The sequence below is a fragment of the Notolabrus celidotus genome, chromosome 15, assembly GCF_009762535.1.
Source record: "Notolabrus celidotus isolate fNotCel1 chromosome 15, fNotCel1.pri, whole genome shotgun sequence".
NCBI lineage: Eukaryota > Metazoa > Chordata > Actinopteri > Labriformes > Labridae > Notolabrus > Notolabrus celidotus.
The window spans coordinates 15,443,594-15,469,003 of record NC_048286.1 but is presented as its reverse complement, the minus strand read 5'-3'; the positions used below and the strand labels follow the sequence as shown (position 1 = coordinate 15,469,003).

The following is a 25,410-nucleotide window of genomic DNA, read 5'->3' as shown; positions in this document are numbered from 1 at the left end:
CAGATTTTTTATTTGCTTTGCTTGTCTTAGTGCACTGTATGTATAATCAGTATTTTTTTTTAAACTTTGAATTAGCTCTACTTTCCTACTGTGTTATTTAAATGACCTCATAAGATTGAGCTTTCATATATAACAACTTGCTTAAAAATACAAACAGGGGCGCTGTTGGCCTAACGGTCTAAGTGTGCGCCCCATACACAGAGGCTGTAGCCCTTGTTGCACAGGTTCAATTCAAGTCTCGATCATTTACTGCATGTCCTTACCCACTCTCTACTCCCCACATTACCTGTCTCTCTTCAGCTGTCCTATCCACTAAAGGCAAAAATGCCCCCCAATAAAATAAAGTTAAACAAAATGATTAAAAAAAAGATAAAAAACACATAAGCATACAAAATGCATATAATATAATATAATATAATATTGAAGCGGCTCAGCTTGTAAGGTGCCGCAGAGACTAAATGGGGTTGTGCTTGCAACCTGTCTTGCCATTAAATCAAAATCAAAGTTCAAAGTAAGATTTCTATTTCAAATATAATAATCATGTGTAGGAATAAAAAATAATCATTTTATCATAAAGGAATAAAGCCAACAAAAACTATTTCTAAGATGAACTGAAGAATAAAATCAAAGCTGACTGGCCATCCCTGAGTGTACACAGGCATGTAGGCAATGTCTAATTTATAAATGTCTTCTTGGCTTGGTCCCAATGTATTTGTGCGTGTATCTACAAAGATCAAAAGGCATATATGCCTCGCTCTCCTGCAACACTTTACAAATGTGTGTTCCCCGAGTTAGGAAAGAATTCGGTAAGAGAGCATTTAGTTTTGCTGCTCCTACTTCTTGGAACACGCTCCAGAAGGACTTGAAATTGTCAGATCTTATCTCACTTGACGCCTTTGGCTCCAACTTAAATGAAAGACAGACCCCAGAACAGTGCCTGTGTTTTTAAATGCTGGTTTTGTGATCACAAATTTCACTTTATTTGCAAATTAGTTGCACTTTTAAATTATTGATTGTTTCTACATACTGTTTGTAGATGCCCCATGCTGTGGAGTTGTGCTATTTATTTTGATGTGTGCTGCTGAGCTCTTGGCTAGGTCGCCCTTGTGAGGTCTTGATCTCAATGGGTCTCATCTGGTTAAATAAGGTTAAATAAAAATATAAAATAAAAAAGTAGCAAAAATATTAACCATAACATATACATCAATATTTATCTAAATATACTGCAATCCTATACCACTATATGCATGTAGGCAGGCCTACTTTATGCCACTAATTGCCCTTTTGTTCACAGATCATAACTTGTGATAAAGCTATTTTCTAACGCAGTCACAAATGTCAGTGCAGTATTTGTATAACCCCCAACAACCAACATACACAGACCACAAAATTGAAGTAAACTTGTCAACAAATTAATCTTGCATTTGGAACAGAGGTGGCTTTTTTTAAGGTAACCACTGAGCTTTGTTGTGTCTAACACAGGAAAAGGTTCTGGTCCATGGTTCTGGTCAAGCCTGTCTTGCGGTTTCCTCCACTAGATGGCGAGAAATAACTTCAAAATAAGAGCATGTAGACCCAGCCGGGCTGTTCGGCCTTGTGAAATGGCGTCCTGATGAGATGGTGCTGAAGTTATTTGCCTAGTCACCACTAGTCTTAAATAAACAGACACCTAAATAATATTGATATTGCTTAGCAGCGGAATTTGAAGGAGTTAGAAGGGTAACAAAAGTTAACAATGATATATTTTATCGAGGTTTCATTGCAGTTCAGAGTTTCATTTACATTCAACAGATGACAGTGTATCGTTTGAAGTGAGGCATTGAATTATTTCACTTTAATTACACATTGGACTGACAGACTCTACACTACAACTGAAGAGGGGACGCGCGTCTGTGGCGGCACACCAAACAATTTATACGAGCTATGTTTACGCCTCTCCTCTGCTCACCGCCTCACTTGACTGAACCGGAAGTGAGGCTCCCCGGGAAATGTATTCATGACATCATGTCTCCCCCACCGTGCACAGTGGAAGAGCCTCAGTACCTAAATACACTACCCACAATGCACCGCGTTGTTGTTACCGACCCCATCTTGTGTCCTCCTCATGAATATATATCAGTCAGTATTTGCGTAGGAGGTCGGCCGACGTTCATTTCATATTCCAGCACTGTATTCTGCTCTAAATGGGACGCACAGTCACGTCTCCGCCCTGATGTGTACCTACGCGCCCAGCCTCTTCCCAGCGAACTGAATCGGTAAAATGCTTTTTTTTACTGGAGAAGCGGAGGAGACTCCGACGGGGAAAGAAAGGCAAGAAGTGAATGACTACTAGTGGAATAAGTCGGCTACACCGCCCAGCTGGCGGACATATACCACGGTGGGCACGTATTCAGGCTTTTAAATGTAGAGGTTGTAGGTGTAACCAATTGCGCACCGTTATTTATTTAGAGTGGGGGACTTTTCATTGGCAGAGATGGAAAGTGTGCAGGCTGCCGCTGATGATGGCGCGTCGGGTGGAGGCGCGACCAAGTTAATGAAGAAGCCCAACGGAGTGTCTGTCGCCCGGGGGACTCCAGAAGATGATGGCGGTGGACATTCGGCACCCTCCCGCGTAGAGGCAAAGAACGGGAATAGCCTTTCTCATTCCTCCTCTACGACGGGATCAAGTGCGTCAAACCGAACTGTGGCGTCTAATGGCCGGGGCTCGTCCAGCAACTCTAGCTCCCTCCTGTTGAGACGGAGGCGATTGAAGAGGAACCTCTCCGCCGCCGCAGCTGCAGCCACCGCCACCTCAGCTGTCACCGCCGCCTGCGGCGCCAAGATGAACTCGGCCCTGTCCTCTGCGTCTTTACATACCCGGAGCCTGGATCGGAAGACTCTGCTCAAACACCGACAGAACCTGCAGCTGCAGCCCGCAGACCGCGAGTGGGTGAGAGCAGATCTCCACCGGGGCTCCGTGCATGTCCACGATAGACTGACGCCCTCATATCCTAGACCGGTTCTTTGCACTGTTGACACCACAGCCGGCGAGGTGGCGCTCCGTTTGAGCAAACTCTGCAGTAAGTCGAGCTCCGTTATGCGCATTTTTTGTAGAGACAACCCCAAGACTGACCAAAATGGCAACTGCAATGTGAAGTACGAATATAATGATAACCACTGCAAGGTGAATGAAGACTCGAGTATAAAATGTGACGACCTGAATCCCCTAGAATCCACAGACTTAAGGGGCCATCCCAGTGACAGGTTGAGGCTGCTACTCATGGAGGATGCAGATGAGAGGCAAAAGCAACAGGACGTTGATGGAAAACTTTTCAGCCCCGAATCAGAATCACAAGACAATATAACCTGTTCACTGTCAGATTTGAACTCTAACTCTAACATAGATACCCCCAATGATGATGACTCAGAACACAGGAACGGTGTGGACAGTTATGGATTAAATTCTGGCTCTGATGTAGAAAGCAGTGCTTTTGATGACCTGAGCTCTGGGGCACGGCTCAGTGAGCACAGGGATTCCCTCAGTGATGACATGGTCCTAGGAACAGAGGCCTCCATCCTCAGCCCGTCGTTTGACAGTGCCACTGAGGGCCACGACATGTATGGCAGCTCCTCAGACGAACTGGAGCTCGACTGTCCTGCGTCCAGCACAAGCATGGACCCCATCTCCCAACATCACAGCAATGGGATCAGTGCTGTCACTGCCAACTACAAGCACTGCAACATAGACCACATAAACAACATGACAAACAATATGGGGCCTGATAGCAGACTAAACCCGCACAGTCTGGGCAGCCTGCCACCCAGCAGTAGTGCCGGTTCATTGTCAAGAGCCTGTTCTACAGGTAATACACCTGACATCCAAGATCCGGACTGTGGCCAGAGTGCTGTAAAATCAGGGCTGACAGCAGATCACAATGGAGATTCCTGTGATTCCAGCCCCACGTTGTATGTTCAGCTGCATGGTGAAGCTGTCAGGAGGCTTAGCCCAGATGAGAGGCCTCTGCAGATTCAGAATGACTTTCTATTTAAGCTTGGATTTAAGGACCCGTGGAGAGTTCAAGAGGAAGGGCTCAACACAGAAATTGGCTCTTTGTTACGTTTTTATGCAGGTAAGTTATTTCAGATATGATTGTTTTCTCTCACGATGAAGTTTTCTGCTCATGCTGAGACTTGCTGAGGCTTACATAGTTTGGCTGCAGATCCCCAATGTTGTAGTGTTACAGGTTGTCAACTTGTATCACTCAATTAGGCAGGTGCATTCATGCAGACCAGTGACATTGTGCTGTTAGAGTGAAGCAACAATTTATTTCCTGTTTTGCTGAGACAGTATCATTTTCACAGGTGGGTAGTTTCTGCATCTGAGCAGTGGTCAGTTTAGGATGCAAGCCGATAGCAGCATGAGTCTGGAGCTATATGTTTTGAATTCTAGTCGGACTGAAAAGATGAGACCCAGATGTTACTGATATTATTGTAGCACACTGTGAATGCTATCAGTCAAGGTGAGTGCAGAGGAAGACCTCTGCTGTTAACAAAAGCAGCAATTTAGCAGGTGTATTAGTTTACACACACTGTCCCTGTAATGGTGTACCCTGTCCAGGTTTAACTGTGTAATGGCATGATTGGTTCAGACTGAGGTCATGGCCTGACGGTTCCTGCTTTGCCAGATCTACCTGGCCTCAGGGACTTCCTTTAATTTCCAGCTTCTTCCGTCCTGGCCTGACTTTGTAGGACCGTAGCAGCACACTGTGCTTCCATGGACACGCATGACATCGCCACAAAGCCATCACCACAACTTATGTTGCGCAGACATGGGGCCCTTTTCCGGCTTTTGCCCCATTATCATCCTAATGAAAAGGCTGAATGCCTTTGTGGTTGGATGGAGAGTAGGGGTGGGAGCGGTATGGCTGGGAGGACCATAAACCCTCTCTGTGGACCCAGTGAATTCTGGTCATTGAGATGCTGCACAGTGCCTGTCCTATTGGCATCCAGCACGGCTACTGTCACACTAACTAACTGCCTGCCAAGCTGGGTTAACGTGCTCCTCCAAAGCGCAGGAAGCCCTTTTCTTCACCACGCTACTGCCTCCACCACTGCTGCTATTGCTGTCGCTGCTGAGGGAAATGAATTAAGGGGTGGAAGGGGGGTAAGGAGTGGGGGGTGTCAGTGGAACCGAGTGTCTGCTGAGGACAGTTGAGGAGAAACAGTTTGTTGGATTGGAACAAGACAAGAGAGGCACTAATACTCTCCAGCTTCCTGTCCTAAGAGGCTGTTGAACTAGAGGTCACTCAATACCGAGCTGAAAATGGCCACATGTGCTCCCGCTCACGTTCACAGTCACATGCGCTTCATGACCTATTGTGCTCTTGAATCCTGGCTCGCTTGAGGTAGAATGATTTCATTCAGATAGCATCATTTGGCAGGCGGTATGAGCATGCACACAGGGGCTCATGTGGATGGATGTGCATGGAGGGAGGGGAAATTCTGAACGAGGCTGTGCAGTCAGCTGAGCTCGACCAGCAGCCGCTAAAGGCCGGTAAAGTTACCCTGAAGCCTCTCAGAGAGTGACGCCTCCACATCCCATGTGAGACAGCTTAACTGTGGTCACCTGAGCACTCTCTCCACCCCCCTTCCCTCCCTTCGCACAGCCAGTAACACCACTCAACACCCAGCCTGCACAGTAGGCCTAATTCTCATTCAGCCCCACAGAGAAAGGCCCTGAAGAGCACTTTTCTACAAACACACAGATGCATTCACTGTAAAGACAAAGCGGCGCTCATGCTCTTGTGACATGTCTGGCCTGCTCTTCCGCCGTTTCCTTACACGATGGAAGCATGTGAGGAATGTACGCCGGCTCGTCTAGAATGTCAGGCACGTCTGCTGAGGAGGAAATGGAGAGAGGGGGGGCTCGGTGGGCAGGGGGAGGTGGGACACCATGCTGACACATGTTGAGCTGTCTCTGAATGGTTGTCCTGCACAGATAGCGCAGACAGGGAACTGTCTCAGCTGACTTGCTGGCTGACTCTCAGGCGCAGCTGCCTCAACTGTAGACCCCAGTCACACTAAAGGCCTTTTTGTCTTCATGCCTTTGCACGCAGAGCTCTCTTCACTACACAAAGTCCAGTATCTACACTTTGATGTGGCTCAGTAGGAGTGCTGTGTTGGATTTGAATGCTGGGTCTAACCTAGATTTTAAGTATGAGCAGACTTCTAAGCGGTGCTGTATCTTTAATATGAGCGACAGATGAGGTACTCAGCACTCAGCATGATTAGGGAAGCAGGAGGATGATGGGAAGAGGCAGCTCAGTCCTAGGAGTTGCCATGGTGCGTCTCAGCAGATCCTTTTGGACAATGCAGAGGCTGGTTTGACTTTGAAGGGTTCAGGTCATGCTTTGAGTGCACAGACTCTGCAGAGGCCAGATGAGAGAACTCACTTTGCCCCCCTAGACACACAAAAAAAATACACACACATACACACACACACACACACATGTACAGAAGGCTGCCTAGATCAAAGGGCTGCTGTCCTCTTTGGCAAGCTGACGAGTGATCCTTTCAGAGCTGCCCACACAGGAGCCTCTTGTAGTGCAGAGGCAGCTTTATTAGAGTTTGAGTAGAAGGGAAAAGAGTAAAAAAAAAATGCACAGACTCACATAATCAATACATGCACATTCTGTTGCTGAGAGGCCCAAAATTCCTCAGCTTTAAATAAAAGCACACCAACTCAAGAGATGGGATTTTTCTAACTTTACACAGCAGTCAGGGCTGTGATTTAATTGTCCAATCAGGTGAAAGAACAGGGTTCAGGTCAGAGTCTGAGGACAGGAGATCCACAGCCTTACAAGTAATGAAGCTGCCCCCCTGCTACGATTGCTCTCTTCCTTTACACACCGACTGGAGTGTGTTTGTGTGTCTTGCAAGAAAAGGAAAAGGAAACGGCACACTAACACACACTGGCACTGGGTTTCCCGAGAGGTACAGGACCTGGAGTTTTTAACCAAACCAAAGCAGCAAACTAAATAATTTAGATTCATTAGCCTACTCGGCTTCACAAACACTCTCCTCCATGCACTTCAGCATACACGCCGCATTTAGTGAGCTCGCCCTAATAAAGTTGAAATGTTTGCTTTTTTAAAAAGCAGGTTCTTGTAAATCGAGAGTGGTGTTAAGATGCGGCTCATTTTATGAGCTCAATTAATGGCCACTGGCAAATACTGACCCAGACTCTATCGAGGTATTAATCCTTTTCAGCTCCACGCAAGTTTATAGCTCAAGCTTCTGTGAAGGGAAGTCAGGGCCTTTTACAGTTTCAACAAGCTGCACCCAATTTTCAGGTAATTTCCGTGTTCCTTACAGCACCTGCCAGCTAGGTGAACTTGGCAGGAAACATCGTTCATGCAGAACTCCAAAACAAATATATCTGAATGATTGTTGCTGATAATGGCTCTGCTCTTACAAAACAAAAGCAATAAATGAGCCTACTTTATAGCGTTGCATATTCAAGGTCAAAATTTCACAAGTATGGCGACACGCACCGATTTATTTTTTCCTCACAAAACTTAAATAACAAAACACACCTTGTTTTAGCTTTTGGACTGTGCTAAAACTCTTAGGCTAACATCTTGTCATCACCTGGTTTACCTGTATATTATCTTTAAATGACAGATAACTGAAAAAATAGACTTTCAAACACAACATGTCTGCAAATATAACTTCAAGACTTTCATTCTCAAAAGAAAGTTTTACAATATTAGAAACAATAAAAGGAACTCAACTCTCACAAGAGGCCTGGGTAATAATAAGAAAAGAAAGCTTGACTCCTGATATGATGTCTGTACTCCATGCAGACACAAGATGTTAACACTTTAAGGAGACAGTGATAGTTCAATTACTCTAAAAGCTTAGAGGAATCTCGATGCAGAACTGTATCCTTCCACTCTAACCTCGGGCCGTCTCTGAGGAGGCAGCGGCTGCTGACGTGATGACTTGAAGGACTCTGCAGGGTTTAAAGGCTTAATGAAGCTCCCAGCTTTCTCCAGCAGGCCGTGGCAGCTATTAAGCAGAGAACCACTCACTCTCGTCCTGTCTGTGCCACGTCGCTCTCCCCGCGTACAGTCAGCACGCCAGATTGCTCCCACACTCACACTCGCATCTCTATGAAAACATTTTCAAAGGCAGAAGGAGAACAGTCTGCGCTGATTTTGTCATTGTTTTGTTTTTAGTTTTCAGGATGCCTCACTGGTTATCCTGGTAAAAACACGAGCATCCCTCACTGTGGGTTAGTTTGAATGAATTTTGCTATTCAAATGATGTTCTACCACTCACCAGAGATTTATGAATTGCAATATTTAAGTGTCACTTTCACTTAAATCTATAAGATGTGGATAATTTTACAGCAACCACACAGCATCTCCAAGCACGCCGACACTCCTGGGAAGACTTTACAGAAGTGAGGCACTAGGCTGCCTCATCCTTCCTCACATCCATGTCCCGGCCTGACAACTAATGGTCTTTCTAAATGGCCTATTGCTGAGTCATTATGTAATTGTGTAATCAGATTTCACACGTTCCAGAGCTCAAATCCAATATGCATGTGTCTGTGAGGTTTTTATGCGTTCCCTGGTGTGTATGTGTGCACCGGGAAGATGAAAGCGAGCTATCAAAGAATAGTTCATGGATTTCATGTCTCTTCACGTGCGAGCCACACGTGAACAAGTGGTCTTAAATGAAATGTGGCCGTATGGCATCAGTGTGGAGTTGGAATATGCAGATCTTGGAGGAGAATTCACACGTGTGTGCGTGTGTGTGTGTATGTATGTGTGTGTGTGTGTGTGTGTATGTATGTGTGTGTGTGTGTGTCTACTGATGCAGACATGGTGAGGAGAGGATGGTGGTGTCAGCTTGTAGCGGTTAAAGCCAGGGGAACTGTTTTCTGTCTAATATAGATTGCCTTCTTGGCTGACATCCTCCCACCCTTCTCTCCTCTCGCGCCGAATCTTCCTCCCTCTCTCAATTTCTCTCATGATCGATCCCCCCTCCCTCTCCTCTTGCTATCTCTCCTTGCATCTCCTCCTCCCTCACACCATCTGACAGCTTCCATTTATCTCTCCATATCTCTTTATCTCTCCCTAGCCTATTGCTTTTCACTTCAAAAATGAATGGTCACCCTCCTAATTGTCCTTAAAAATATTTATAAAAGGCAGTTCTGGTTAGTATTTGTGCAGCTTTAGCACACCTAAAGGCTATTTCTCTCTGTCATCTCTGTTTGTGAGTGTGTCCGCTTTGGTACACAGTTGTGTTTAGCCCCAGCTCCCTGTGGAAATAAGTAAAAGAGAAACAGCAATAGAGATTCTCCTAGCTTTCTGGTTAGCAGCTAAATCTAGGCTGAACAATGTCACGCTGATATGTCACCCCTGTCTGCCTGCAGGCTCATTCTCCGATAGGGAATAGGGAAAAGGGGGCAGGGAAGGGCCGCAAACTTCCCTGCCTTATGGGAGCAGCCAGGCCCACTCAGCTGTCCATCAAACTGCCCCTGCCGAGAATCCTCTGCTGGGTTGGAGTTGGTGATGCTCACGAGCAGGAAGGTTCCCCCTTCAGAGGGGTCATGAAGAAGGTTGACTGTCCCCAAGCGGAGAAGCAGTCAGGTCCCTCCCTGCTCAGACCACATGCATAAAGGAAAGGAGGGAGGGATTAGAGTCAGTCCAGCAGGGGCTCACTCTCTGTAGCTTTGATCAGCAGCAGCACAGCCTAATACTAGGCAACATCTGCAACTCTCAGCATTAAAGAGGCCCAAAAATTCCGATTAGGGAACACACGGCCTGCTAGTGTACGGGACAGAACTGTGTCAATTCCTGGATGGGAGGTTTCTAAATAGCAGCGCTCCAGTGGTGCTTAAACTGATTTATTTTACAAAGCCTGAGTCTCCAGAGAGAGAATTTTGCATTGTGTTTTAAGATTTCAATTTCTAAGCATTTACAAGGCATTTAGTAATTCCAAGAGGATTGGTTTATTTAGTGTTTGGGGGCAGTGTTTTGATGGGAGATTTTGTTTTACTGAGGCACCTTCCTGCACTGAAAAAACCCCCCACAAAGCAGCACAATTCTTCAGCCAATAGGATTGTGTGAAACAATTTCAGAGAGTTACCAAACTGTCCCCAAATCTTTGAGTCATATGGTCACAGCGAGATAAGGTGTGCGGTTTGGGTGGAGCAGAGCCGGTTTCCATGGACTCTGCTCTAATAGAAAGAGGCCGAGTTGTTGATATGAGATGACCTAGTTTAAAGTTCATCTCTTTTAAAAAATGCTGAAGCACAAGAATGATACTTCCTTATTGGCAAGAGTGTCTTTTCCCTGAGAGGCTTTGAAAGGGAACACAGCCCACAGAAGCCCTTAGATGTACAGGAGCAGCTTTGTGCACAGCTTTATAGTGCATAGGTTCCTTACTTTGATCTTGGAGATGTATCCTCAGCACAGCAGTCTTTAATACTCTTTAAATTTGCTCGCACTGCCCTAGTTGTGTTGCTTTTTGGCAAGTGCGTCAATGCTTGTAAAGTCCTTTGTACGCTAACTGCCCAGCACCACACAGCATATGGTGGATACCAAAAACAGAGCTATAAGGAGGCTGAAATGTTGCCATTCTTCAGTGTTGCTTTGTATGTGCTGGATGTCTGAACAGTCAAGTGTTAGTAAACAGTTTTAGTCATGTCAACTTAAGGTCAGCAACTGAAGGTATAATGTGCCAAATGTAAAAATACAGAAGCACAAGAGCTCCAGGAGTTCTTCAGCACCACAAACCACGGGTTCTTCTTGCAGGATAACGGCCATGACCACATACCTGTGCTGGTTATGCATTGCTCTGTCCGAGTGGTTATAGCAATTTAACCAGACAGAGCTTGTGTACAAATCTCCATGCTCTAGATCAAAATGCTGTCAACCGCATCGCACTACAAGATACCATCTATCATCTGTGCTTGTTTAGATCCGGGTTGTAGAGCATTATAGCATTACGACACAAGCCATTAACAAGAGCAACAGCCCCAGCTAGTGGCTGCGTTACAGCTTAGTCACAACATATGGCGGCTAGTTAATGAAAATATAAATAAGTGGTTCAATAGTCGAGTAATTACAAGCTAGAGAGGGTGATAACCTTAAATCATTTGGTCTTAACAAGATATGCGACCAAATGCCCTAATTTACAGTATTTATGGTCCTGAAAGCTCTAACAAACTGCAGCTAACACAACTGGGCCCAAAGTCACAAAATAGCCTAACTAAAGGATGTAGAAAGTTCTGAATATGACCAGGATACACAGCGGTATGTAAAGTTATTGGAATCCAACTGCATATATAAACTGTTTACGCTGTTGATTCTTGAATTTTGCTGCTGCATTAACTGCTGCACACACCTTGCATGACCCTGCAGAGCAAAATTGTATTAGTGATTTTCAGGATTACTGAGTAGATTTAGTGTTGAAAGATCCAAATTCATAGGTAAATAATGCCTTTAGCCTGCTTATTTTCAGTTTTAAATATGCAGTTGTCTTTAAATCTGTGTGTGCCTGTTGAGTTCACTTCATGCTGCACGGCAGACTGTGCATGAGCTTTATGAACTCTATTTTTATTTTAGTTTTATTCTAAATCTTTAGCAATAAAAGCCTTTAAAAAATAATAATCCAAATGATTTTCATATCTAATATCATATGAGGATAAACAGATGATACACGGACCTAAACCATGACTGCATCATTTAGAAACCATGGCAACAAGTGGGTCCCAGCCTTGTCCAACACATTTAGTGCCCCCATGAAACACTTTTGTTTCTCCATGTTTCAAGATTCAAGATTCAAGATTCAAGAAAACTTTGTTGCCAAGTGAGCTCGTACACACAAGGAATTTGACGTGGTGAATAGAACACTGGTACTTAACAACAAGACAGTAACGACACAACAAGACAGTAAGGACACAACAAGACAGTAAGGACACAACAAGACAGTAAGGACACAACAAGACAGTAAGGACACAACAAGACAGTAAGGAAACAACAAGACAGTAAGGACACAACAAGACAGTAAGGAAACAACAAGACATTAAGGACACAACAAGACAGTAAGGAAACAACAAGACAGTAAGGACACAACAAGACAGTAAGGACACAACAAGACAGTAAGGAAACAACAAGACAGTAAGGAAACAACACAGTAAGGACACAACAAGACAGTAAGGACACAACAAGACAGTAAGGACAATAAATATATAAACCTAAACACAAATCCAAAAATTCTGAATAAAAATGAAAATACTATCTGTACAAAGAAGGTATAGAAGTACGTTTAAAGACATGAAATAAGTTAAATTAGCCTAAGCCAGACTTTGCAGTGTGTTTGTGTATTGACAGCTTGGTTTGTCTTCATGTCCTTGCGTTTAGTCTATTTGAATGTTTCCTGCAGTTGCAGTGAATTGATCATTCAGGCCCCAGTAGGTAATTCCTAAATTGTAGTATTTGTCAAAAGCTGAAAATGTCAAAGAACATGCTCCTTTTATGCTCCTCTGCATAGAAGTTCTAATAATTAATACAAACTTTTTTTAGATTGCATCTTATCACACAGGTGTGACTCCTTTTTTTGTAAGGGCTGAGCTTTGTGAAACTAAAAGTCCAGTTTGCAGTCCAGACAGACACCCCTCATGTGCAGCCACTCTCAATCATTAACAAGGCAATTTGCTTGTGTCATGCTGTCAGCTGTGCAGTGATAATCACCCAGGCCCTGGAAAAAAAAAGTAGAGCTGTCACCTGCTGCACCAGGAAGCTACTTTTTGCTTTCTCTTCCCCTAACCTTGTCCTTTGCATTTATTTTGTTTTTATCTTGCATGTGCTTATCCCTTTCTGGCGAGTCTTTTTCTTTCATTACTTCCTGTTTCCCTTGTGGTGTGCTCTACAGTTGTTTCTAAACCACCCAGTTCTTTTCCAGCCCTCACTGCTTCCCTGTCCCTCTAGTTTAAAGACTTCCCCCCCTTTTGGTTTGTTTCTTTCTCACTATCTCTCTCTCTCACTCTCTTTCTCTCTTGCTGCCCTCCCGCTCCAGCACCCCGTCGCCATCCCGACTCCCCCCTCCTTCCCTCTCTCAGTGCCACTGTGTTCACATGGCCCCTGCATGTGACATGAAGCTGAGCCAAAACACCCCGGATGCCCGCTTCAGCCCTCCACTGTTCCAGACCTTGTTAAATTTTAAACAAAACAAAAGAAGAGGGAAAGACGGGGAGGAGAGGAGAGAGAGAGAGAGGGAGAGAAGGAGAAGAAAGAGAAAAAGTGAGCACATGGGGGCTGGGGGAATGTGCAACAACATCACAATCTCATTCATTCACTCGTCCTGCCATCGCTGTGCATCATCGGGAGAGAGCAGCCCTTTAATTCCCCCTCTCTCTCTCGCCTCTTCCCCTCCCTTCACTCTTGTTGTGTGAAAGCCTTCCTCTCTTTCTCTCCGCTCTGAACTGGACCGATTGTAGCTTTAACCACAGATCTGGGATCTGATTACTTTGTGGCCTATCCTTCTGTGGGATTAAACAACAGCCGACTCTGTTGCTGCTGTCTTCCTGCACAACTTCCTACTCCATCACCAAAAGGCAACCAGTGCCCAATAGAGGCCATTTCAATACTTTAAAGCATTGCAGAACATCTGAACTAGTGATAATAATAATGGTCACTGTTTACCTCTATTATTGCCTGTGTTCTCCTTATTACACTCCAGCTCTTTCACTATCAAAAGAATGCAACATCATAAACCGCCTTTAATAAAGAGTCTCCTAAACCAGCAGCATCCCAGTGGCTCACTGCCAGATTTAGCTAAGTTACCAGAGTCCTTCATAGCTGCTGATAATGAATAGCATTAGAGGTTAAGTGCAAACAACAACAACGATGTACTTATCAGAGAGTCAGTAACCCTCAGGGAAAACTTGAAAGTGGTTGGACCGCCTTTCATTGTGGACTAGCAGTTAATAATTCCAATCATTGATACAAGCATTGTCATTGTCACCACACACTGCTTCTATAAAGACACTTTATTGGTACTATGTATTATGTATTAGGATAGATGAGAAACTGGAATCAGCTCAGCCAAATTTGTTGGCAAACTACAACATTGGTGCCGAACTTCTGTTATGTGTTTTTACACAGATTAAGTCACTGTCTCATTTGAGCCAACCGGCTGAACTTGCTGCATATTTCTCTCAAAGTATGTCAGTTTATGTTTTTTGGTAGTATCAAATGACACTGATATAATACTAACATTATAACACTAATGCAGGACATTGTGAGCAAAAAGAGCTCAAACAGGAGACCAGAAGCAGGCTGTGGAGTTTTTTTAATCCCACAAACCAAACACACACGTATGATATCACAGTACAGTACGCTGATCTGATTTTCACCCTATCTCTTGCTCACTCCACTGCTATTCTAGGACTGCATCTATGAAAAACTTTGCTGCCGCCTACTTAAATGTGCCTTTCTCTACACTGGAATCTGTCTACATACTGATTGGTTGCACATGCTTGGTGTGTACACAGCATATAAAATTGCAAATATGCATCCCCTGTTCACCAAAGAATACATGAGTTACCATTTATAAAATGTGTACTTATTAATTCAATGTTAGGCTATGTGTCAACTTGATTGTTGTGAGAGATGTAGGTTACATAAAGGGTGCATATCACCAGTTTCATCCATAGACTGTATAAAATATGGACGTAGTATCCGTGATGTCACCCATCTGTTTCTGAAGCGCTGTTTTGAGGCCAATCATCGATGGCAGTCATATTGCTGCTGTCGAGCGATTGTGATGTAAAGAGGCGGGCTTTGAGCCTCCTAGCCAACAGCTACAGTGTTCCCACCTGTCAATCAAGTCAGCTGTGCCTCTCATTGGAAGACTCGTAATCTCAATATCTTCGAAATTGCTGCGTTAGAAAAAAATTCACCCCCCTCACAGTGAGAGCCGAGATCAGCTTTTGTGAATTGGTGTGTATGTGGTTTCCGGTATTTCTTGAGCCAGCCTCAAGCGGATCCTCAATGAACTACAGTTTTTAGCACTTCTGCATTGGACTCATATTTTTAGACCGGAGGTTGCTGCTTGGTTTCATCATGACGCAAAATTAAATCTATTGTTTGGATGGCTGTGATATTTGGTGATACCACAAGGTCTGCCACGGGACCATTTCAGATCCAGTGATGGGTCTTTCCACTGACTCCTGGACATATTTGGTAACATTTCACCTAAAGATAAAAATGGCACTTTTGAGATGTTTTGACTTTTTTTGCTGAAACATTTCTGAAATTTTAAAGAAAAATAGCTTATTTTCAACAAAAACGACAAAGGCCTGTGAAATGCCACATTTATTTTATTTGAATGCAAATGTAATTAACAACAACACTGTAGTGCCTCATGTCGTTGGAGTATGTTAATTTCATTGTGATCACTTATATGGTTGTGTTTCAGCTTTTGAGGAAAAAAGTTGCTCAGAGGTGTTGGGCAGGCAGCAGAAGCAGGGTTATGCTAACGTAAGCATTGGAGTCAGCTCAATACCGTGTTACTTCTTCAGGTGCTTGTCTAGGTTTGTCATGTTTTTCATCTTGAGACAACATCGTTTGCACATCACACATGTCTTGTATTTTGACCAATGTGGGATGTAAAATTCTGTTTGTTGTTTTCTAAGTTATATTTTTGAGCTTTTTTCGCCTTTATTGGACAGGACAGTTGATGAGAGACAGGAAATGTGGGGAGTAGAGAGTGAGGGGAGACATGCAGTAAATGGTTGACTGGCCGGGAATCGAACCAGCGACCTCTGCGACGAGGACTATAGCCTCTATACGTTGGACGCTTGGGCCGCTAGGCTACCAGTGCCCTAAAATGCTGTTTTAATGTTGAGTGGGAAGTGAATATTACATCGTCCCATTTATCTTAGATGCTTTCCGTCATGTCTTCTCTGTTAGCAATGTTTGAAAGTTCAGGATGATGCACTGGTGCACCAGGCCGGAAACTGTGAAACAGGATTTCAAAATAAAGTGTATATTAAAGATGCTGAAGCAGATCAATGTTTAGACTTTCCATCACTTAGATTGGATCAGTGTTCAACCAATCGATGGAATCATCTGGATAGATGGATTGTTACACCCTTAGTAACATATTATTGGTAATGAATGTGTTAAATGGAGGCTAGCATTGCAAATGCTCCTGTATTTGTAACTTCTCATTAACTCATTCACTCTACCTGACTGACATTTCATAATACCCGTCATATTAGATTCTTCAATTTTTCAGTGTTGCAAAATAAGGCCATTAAAGCCATATAATGCATTCTCAACAAAGGTCAGGAAAAATAAGTATTATATTGGTGCTATGTCAGAAGTTTGCGAATGTCATAGTATTAAGCCTCATCCAGTTCAGTCCACCTGATTATCTTTTGCAAATTTGTATTTGTGACCTTTTCAATTTGTCTTTGTAATGGATGTCCATGTTTGCCTCTGGGCTGAGAGAGTGGAGTTGTGGCTGAGCCTCCATTTTTCTTGGTTTTAGTTAAAAATGGGATCAATGCCTTTCACTATGTTAATGACATGCTGACGTTATTCGCTGGTAGGAAATCAAGTTTAATTAAACGTTTTAGTCCAGTAATTCTGTTGCCATTTAAATGAAGTATTCATGATTCAGATTTTGGGACACTCTCCACTTCTTATGGCATTTAATGATGTACAGGTGTAGTTTGTTGTCTCCTAAACATGATCTGCTTCCTCCTCCCATGTGAAGTAGCTTACTTTGGACTATAGTGGTTCCATCAGATTTGCAATATGAGAATTTACATTGCTTGGGTTAAGGAGGAGGCATTCAAGGAGGCACTTTTGGTACAAAGTAATATTGAACATGACTATGATCTTGTTAAAGGGACCATGGTAATGTCAAGTGAGAAAAAGAGTAAGGGATCAACAGTGGCAAGTTGTGAATGTAAAATGTTCCTGCTTTGTTTCTATCAGCGACAGGCATTATTAATGCATTGGTACAAATGAACAGGGAAACCCAGAGCGACAAACAGGCGGGAGTCCCTGCAAGCTAATTAATCACCGCCACACACAACAAAACCACACACATATACACATAGAAATTCACATTGTTCCTGTTTATGCATGTGCACTCAACCACCTCACGTTCTAACCTTTTGCATGACATCAAACCTTCACTGCTTTACCAATTAGCGTCTCATCTCGCCTCTTTAGCCTCACTATCAGAGGGAGGTGTTGTCAGCCGGCTCCTTTATCGCTGCTCTTCCTTCATCCCTGGCTCTCACGTTTCAACCTCCCCTGATGTTCTTCCCAGGGGGGTTCGAATGCTAGGTGGGTAAGCCTAAACCTCTGTGTCTGTGAGGAGGTGTTATTGTGCTGGTGCTTAAATGACAATGCCTCTCTCTCCCCTCTCTTTAAGCCCCTCCACACAGTGTTAGGCGCTCTACTTTATCAGGGCTGTATAGAGTGCTGCAGAGACAGACTGCTGCTGTATACAGGCCATTAGCAGCCGCTGAGTGACAGAATGCGGAGGCTGAAGTGACACAGTGACGCTGATGATGAGCAACCAGTGTCCAGAATTATGAGATAATAAAGCGTTTGAGAAACTTCTCACAAGATTCAGATAAATCTTTCTCTGATCTGCCTGTTTGATGGCTTCGCATAGCATCTTGACTTCTTGTAAGGGTAGAATATGCCTTAAATTGGTTATAGGCAGACTCTACATGTTTATTATCTTTTTTTTATGCATCTGCTAACCATTTTTCCAAAAAGCAGCTTAATATCAGGGCTTAATTTAAGTTAAAAAAAATTGTCATATTTTTTCCAGATCCAAGGAGATGGCCTCATTTTTCTTTCAAAACCAGTTCAAAACCCAAACACAATTCAACTGACATATGAAAGAAAGGGTATCAAATTTTTACATTAAAGAGGTATGAACTAGAACAAAATGAGTGAAAAAGCTCGCAGATTTACGAACCACAGCTACTGAACTCGCCCCAAGAAGCAGTCGCCACTTTGACAGTTTTAAAAGCTTGTATGTTCCTCTGATGACAACACTGATCTTTTTTTAAAAAGGATCCACTCTAATGACATCAGGGTTGTTTGTTTTGCCGTTAGCCTTTCACAGCTTTTGTGAATCCTTAGAGGGGACCATCCAAAAAAGAAAAAAGAAAAAAGTAGGATAAGAAAAAATGGGGATCTTCAAAAAGTGGAGTTTGATTGAAATTTTGATACCACATTTCACTACTAAGTTGCATTATGGGTAATGAATGATGCATGGAGATCAAGCGGCAACCTCTGTTCTAAAAATATGCATCAAATGCGGAAGTGCTAAAAACTGCAGTTCATCAAGGATTCGCTTGATGCTGGCTCCGGAAGTACCAGAAACCACATACACACCAATTCAGAAAAGCAGATCTTTACAGCAGAAATAAAAATGTTTACAGCCTAGTTCAAAAGACCAGTGTAGACTGGATAGCTAGTTTCTCGATCGGCACACACAGTGCGGGGGTGAATTTTTTTCTAACTCGGCAATTTCGAAGATATTGAGATTATGAGTCTTCCCCTAGAAGGCTGAAGTGACATTAAACTTAACATTTTCATTCACAGTAAAGACATAACATTAGCATTTTCCTGTTGGCATTCCTAACAGACCCAGAAAATGAGAGCATCCCCTGTACAAGGTCCTCTTCCTCCAGTCCTATAACACAGCCAGAGCTCATACCATGTTGCAGTTTGAGGTCGCTTCATGTTTGTTTTCATCAATATGGTCATTATCTCTTTCACTCAGCTTCTAGTGTTATAACATCTCTCGCTAGTTTCTCTGCTTTTTTTCTTCTTCCTGTCTTGGTCGGCCATTAACCAACAATCTAAATTTTTGTGCTCTTCAAATTAATTTAAAGTGATGATAAAATTTCCTCCATGTTGTTTACAGAGGCCGTTGTAAACTAACCTTTTAGCCACATAGTCAACAGGTAGAGGTGAAATCATCAACTATATAAATGTGCTGGACTCTTCTGTGGATTCATACCATATGATATGACGTGTGTGATCAGGTTTTCCCTTGCGTCTCTTGCTATTAAGAATGACTTCCTGCCATTACATGGTTTTGACCAATCAGAATCAAGTATCTCGCACAGCCAGGTGATTAATAAGAGAGCCGGGTGATAGCTTGGTTTATACTGCATCAAACAGTGTTACTTTTTTCTTCTTTAATTCTGTTTTATGTAAGTGAAAAACATAAACAAAGTAGTGTCCCTTTCAATACATACTTTAAAAATAGGTAAAACCATTCACTCTTCATTTTGTGTCAGTGATCAAACATTCATCAAATATTTGCTCCTGCTCAAAACTGGAGTTGCAATAATCCATGAAAACAAGAATCACGCTCAACAGCATAATAAAACTCCAAGCAGGGGATATATCTCTGGTAATACCTGATTTAAAAGCTCCTCAGGCAGAGAACCTGTCACAACATTTTCATAAATTTTTTTGTTTGCATCTGGGATTTGCTTTAATTTCATCATTGCTCCATGCTGCATCCCCGCCTTTGTGTCATTTTGCACGGATCGCCTGTGATCAAACCTGATTATGTGTCCTCATGTATGTTGAGAAAGCCTTTCGGACTGACGGCCAGTGCTGCATCATTCATGAGTGTGTGCCACCCTGTGCCTGGACTGCATTGACCCGTAGCTGTCAACACTGTATCCTTGAACGTGATGGCACAGGCTGTGCTGAGGACACACTGCAGGAACCGCTGGCATGTGTAGGGCTGTGGGTGGGGCCAGAGGATGTGTGTGCCAGGACGGGACACAAATATTAATGTGCTACATTATCATTTCTCTTTTTTTCTTTTTCTGTAAGTTCCCTTTTTTACTGCTGTTCGTCTTTGGGCCAGAGAGTATTATCTCCTCCGGAGTAAAGACCCTGAGCCTGTTAGTGCCAAGTAAGGACACTTAAGCAGGATGGAGCCTGTGCTGACACATTTCAAAGGAAGGCTTGGGCTTTTAAAGGTGTGAAGAAAGAGAGGTCAGGTCGTGAGTAAGCTGGGCTAGAAATGGAGATTCCCTGCAAGGGCTGACACATTAAACCACTTATGATTTAAATCAGAGCAGAAGAAAGTGGGGAGAGAAGTGTTAGAGAGCATTGATGATGAGGTCTTACCTTATATACGGAAGAAATAGCTAATAGAGGAAGATAAGTAGAACAAAAGTAGACATTCCAGATTGGCTGAGCCCATCCTTATTCTCTGAAACATTCAAATATTCACGTACACACACTTAGTTGAAACCTTTCTATCCACAACCTGTGTGTGTGTGCTTGTTTTTGTGTGTGTAAGCGAGACAGAAACACATTACATAACCCAATCACCCCTCTCTGGCTCTCCTGCCAGTTTACTATCACACAACAGTAACTCGGTTCACACGTGTGCAGGCTTGCTTTATTATGCGTGTGAAAGCGCAGCCTCCCCATTTGTTTCACACGCACTCACGACCTGCTGGTAATTCATTATTTCCCAACATGCAATAGGCATCCTCTCTCACACTGACGGACCAGTTTATCATTCAAGCTGCATGAAACCACAATACGTTTACTTGAAATGTTAGGAGGTGAATACATCTGACCTTTTGAGCTTGACTTAGACATCAGAGTATTCGCTTCGTTGTTAGTTTTAAAAAAGGGGAAGAATGATGAGAATTATTGCCATTCTGAGGCGTAATGACACTTTGTCACGTAGGCTATTTTCAGAAAGCTATCTTGAAAATGCTTCACCCCTTTTTTAAATGAATCTGCTGCCATAGAATGATGCATAGTCTTGCTGTTGACACGCAACACAAGGCATTTTACAGTTACAATATATTTTGGTAGTGTTGGCTTTTATATCCTTCAAATGTGTTAACACACTCACCAAGTAATTATTTTGACGTAAGAATGGGACACATAGACACGCCTGGAGGAGATCATTCTTTCAGTGCACTTTCCAGGGTTCATTCTCGGTTGATTCGACAGCTCCTGTGGTTACCGGTGATTATGCTAGCAAGTCTTGGCAACAACACTCCCAGAGTTGTGTTTCTCAATGAGATGTTTATCGATCAATAAGGACAGAAAATGCCTAAGGGGAGGCTGCAGTGTCACAAACACATTACAGGTAGAGGAGCAATTTTAGTGACATCTTCAGCTGATAAATCTTACAGTACAGTACAGTATACTAGCTCCTCTGCTGATGTCGTGTAGCATGATTAATGAATAAGTGTCACAATATGCTTGCATGTGCAACTATAAATCAAATATGTGCATGATTAGTTTCTTGTGAATAACACATGGACATATAGTTCTAGTGATTGATTGGTAGGTGGTGGTTGCCACATTGGAAATTCTGTCTCCAACTAAGCCAATCTAAAAACAGGCAAAGAGGTGGAGCCGAGGTAGGCCCAAATAAATCTTTGGTACCAGCTACAACAAACCCACCTGTCAGTCAAATAAGCCACGCCCCCGATTATGCTCACCTTTACATATCTATTCCCCTAAACATTATACAAACTGATGATAAAGAAATTCACTCTCCCTATCGGTTTTATCAGTAAATAACTGACATCACGATATATTTACACGTTGAATTGTCCTAGAATTAGAGCTGGGTGATATTGAAAAAGATGTTATTGCGATAACATTTGTCATATTAGTTGATATTGATAATTATCAGGATAAACATCAAATCATTATTCCATTTAAATTTAAAGTCAGATTTTTGCTCCTGAGTGAAAGTTGAAGACTGTTTGTTAACTTGTGTCCAGAACTTAGTTCTCTGATAAGCTTCTTGAATCCCTTCTTTTTCAATCTGTCTAACATTAGGTGGCAACTAGCATCTAAGGCATATTAGCGCCCCCTCCCTTTCCAGTAGGCGCGTGTAATTACAGGTTTAATATATCAAATTTTATCGATCATTTGTTATATCTATATTGAGAAAAATTATATCATGATAATTACTGTTATCGAATTATCGCCCAGCCCTACCTAGAATATGGCTTTTTAAAACTTCTGTGAGAAACTTACTGTTTGTATCAACTTTGGCGTCCCCTGTGGACACCTTTGTAACTCAAAACATGTCATCACTGTGAATCTTTGCTGTGGAAACTATACAAAAAAGTTTCTGCAGTGTGCTTTTAATCACCTCGTCCGACACTGACCCTGCAGCAATGGTTCCAGGCATTTAAAAAACTTCATACAGTTACATTTAATATGCTGATGATTCTGTTCGCAGCTCAGAAAGAGGCATCAATGTTTATTTCAGTCTATCGATGACCCAAAAAGTCCTGACAGGAGCTTTATTATAGCCTCTAATGGGGGTTTCCTTGCTCTTACAGCCAGCCTCAAGAGGACACTTGAGTAACCACAGCTTTTTACACTTCCACATTTGTTTATTTTTCAATAGGGGAGGCTGCTGCTTGGAAACAGATTATAAATACTAAGTAAGTGGAAGACTCTGCTTCTGACATTTCATTCTAAGATATAGATAGAGGTAACTAATGTATTGGCTGTAACAGAATGCATGCAAGCTATAAATAGTGTCAGCAACTGGAAAATGTTCAGGATTATAAATAAACAGAAAATGAATACTAAAGCCGTCTTTAAATCATCCATCATAGTTTACAAACTTCTTTCTTTTTTTCTCCCTCTGACTTGATGTGCGTACTGTAAAAAGCAGATAAGATACTTTATTATAATTGGTAGGAATCATGGCCCGGACTTTCATAGCCCGGGTTGTGACAAACTGTTATTACCCTTTAATAACACAAGACAAATCTAGTGTCTGGCTGCGAGTATTTTGTCAGTTTTTCTTATTTACCGCTGACTGAGATTAGCTCACCTCGCCTCACAGCTCTTTCCTCTCCTGAGTCTATCAGCCTGAGGTGACAGGATGAGCCCCCAGCCAATTCCTTTCCTGTCTGTTTATCCCTGTATTTATCTATCTATACTGTACTACTTTCTTTCCTTCTTCCTCACCAATCCTCGCTTCTGCCTATCTTATATTCTCTTTCCTTTCTTTCATGCACTCCTCCCTGTGTGTCTCCATCCCCCTCCCTCTCTTGCTGTACTTCAATCTACACCAGCATAGCTCCCAGTATTCACGCTTGAGCTGCAGCACGCATCCACGGACCTCATTATTTTTCCTGTACTGTTATAAACGTATTTTATTTACACGCTAACCAACAAACACACTAAATAATTCATGTGGGAGCTCTGCGCACTTCCACATCCTCACGATCATTCTCATGTAAGTCATTAATTTATATCGTGTGCACACAAACACACACACAGAGGAACACAGTGCAGGCATGAGCAAACACACATACATGGAGACACTTTTGTCCACTACAGTGACACAATCTCACTCACTCACACAAACTAGGAGGTGAAAACAATCCCCAGAGTGTGTGTGTTACTGTGTGTGTGTATTCTGAGCTAGCTGATCAGTGGGCTTGTGTTTTCCAATGTAAGGTTTCGTAACACACACTCATTACATAACAGCAGCAGGAGTGGAGCCATGAAGAGGGGGGCAGTGGAGAAGGAGCACACACATTTATGTACGTCAGCACCCCACCCCTCCACTGACAGAGGGAATCACTGGGGGAGATCTTTGGTTTTTTTCTACGTTGATGAAAACACCCGAGGATTCAAGGCATTTGTAACTGAATCTCCTCCCCCTGTCCGCTGCATCTGGATTCTATTTTTAGCCGATATTGATTGTATTACATGATGAAGCATGTTCACAGTGCCGTGAGTGGTGTGAAGGACGGTGCAGCTTATGGAGGATGCTGTTATTTCCTTAACCTAAGGGCACATAAGTTGTGCGTTCAGAAATGTATAGCTGCACAATTCGATTTATTACCTCTCGTGAGACCTCTGTCATTGTGGTTCCTCATTCCTGCTGTTAGGCGCAGGAATTACTGCACTTTTACACATCATTTCCACCTCTTTCCGTTTTGCTTCCTAAACACAGATTTGTGTGAGGTTAACATCACCTGATATGAGGAGATGTGAAGTGGAGCGAGTCTTCTGCTGAGCATGAAGTCATCTTAGAAATTAAAAATGCAAAACTGAGTGAGCAAGTGGGTCAAATTCTACTGGGGAGAAAAAAAAGGAAAGAAGATAGTTCAGCATAACAGAACTCACTACAAATCCAGCTTCAGGTCATCCCCCTTGCTTTAATGCATCTGCACACTGCCCCCACAGGTGTTGGATGGTAATGCATTGGCCTGATAACCTGAGTTGTACATCGCCTTTAATAGCAGAGGGCTGTTTAGTTGCCTTCCCCCCAGGGGCAAAGGGTAATAATGGCTTGATGGGAAAGATATTGCAGGCTGTGACCTCATTTGGATTCAGGATGTTTCACTGGACTGAGAGAGGAGTTTTTGTGTAGTGTCTGCGTGTGTACGTGTGTGTGTTTTTGTCTGCGTGTGTCCTTCCTGGTGACATGCCTGAGAGAGATGAGCTATCAGAATCTGAGGGCATCCATCAAACTATTAATTATCCGCTACACTCTCACTCCGGGGACAGGGGGGACGTCTCATGGTCATCTGTACCACGGCGACACATTTTCCCTGAGCCTCTTGTCTCTCGTTCCCGCTTCTTAATGCTGCATCACAGTGCACGCAAAAGGGCCAGAAGAAGAAACATCACCTCCACCGAGCTGTTTAAGCTGAAGGTTGTTCAGTGTGTGACAATAGACAGGAGCACAGAGCAGTGTCACTCAGCTTTTCCTACAGGGATCTCTGAGGCACTCCTCAGCTCTCTCTTGAGAACACCCAAACTGAAGCACACATACCCACAGATACACTCAAGACGGCAGCCTGTGTGACCTTATCCTGAATTATTACTCAACATTACTCAACATTGCTTTAGTGCATTCAACATGCACTCCAACCCTCAACTGTGCCCATCGAAAATGCATCACAGTTTAATCAGGTTTAATTGTTTTATTAATTAAAGAGATAATGAAAGCAGGCTGCAGCATGCATGATTAAATAAATAGTCATCTAGCTCAGCGTCTGCTCGTGGTGCTGTCCAATAACGGCAAAGTTTACACAGTAATTTATCGTGATTTCACTGTTGACTGCACCTGTGAGTTGACTCTTTATTTTTATGCTGCAGATATTGTAAAACTAAAACCTCAAAAACAATTGGGTCAATGCTTGTACAGAAAAGGCCACTTAACCCACACTTAACATTAGACTTTCTTTTAACGGTATAGTCTGATGAAAGGCAATAACTTAAGATTCTCCTCAAAATAGTTAAATAATGTATACATAACTTCATACTTATACTATAAGATGTAAAAGTAATTAAAGCCGCAAGCGGCGATGAACGGGCCCTCGCA

The 25,410-nt window shown here is 43.0% G+C and overlaps 1 protein-coding gene across 1 annotated transcript in view; it reads left to right on the top strand.

Moving 5' to 3' along the window:
* Positions 1–2,117: 2,117 nt before the first annotated feature.
* Positions 2,118–25,410, top strand: part of phlpp1 (PH domain and leucine rich repeat protein phosphatase 1) — a 53,631-nt gene continuing 30,338 nt past the window's right edge. Inside the window, exon 1 of the mRNA XM_034703051.1 lies at positions 2,118–4,109. Within this exon, the coding sequence (XP_034558942.1) occupies positions 2,474–4,109 (1,636 nt within the window). The 5' untranslated portion in view covers positions 2,118–2,473. The remainder of the gene's footprint in view (positions 4,110–25,410) is intronic.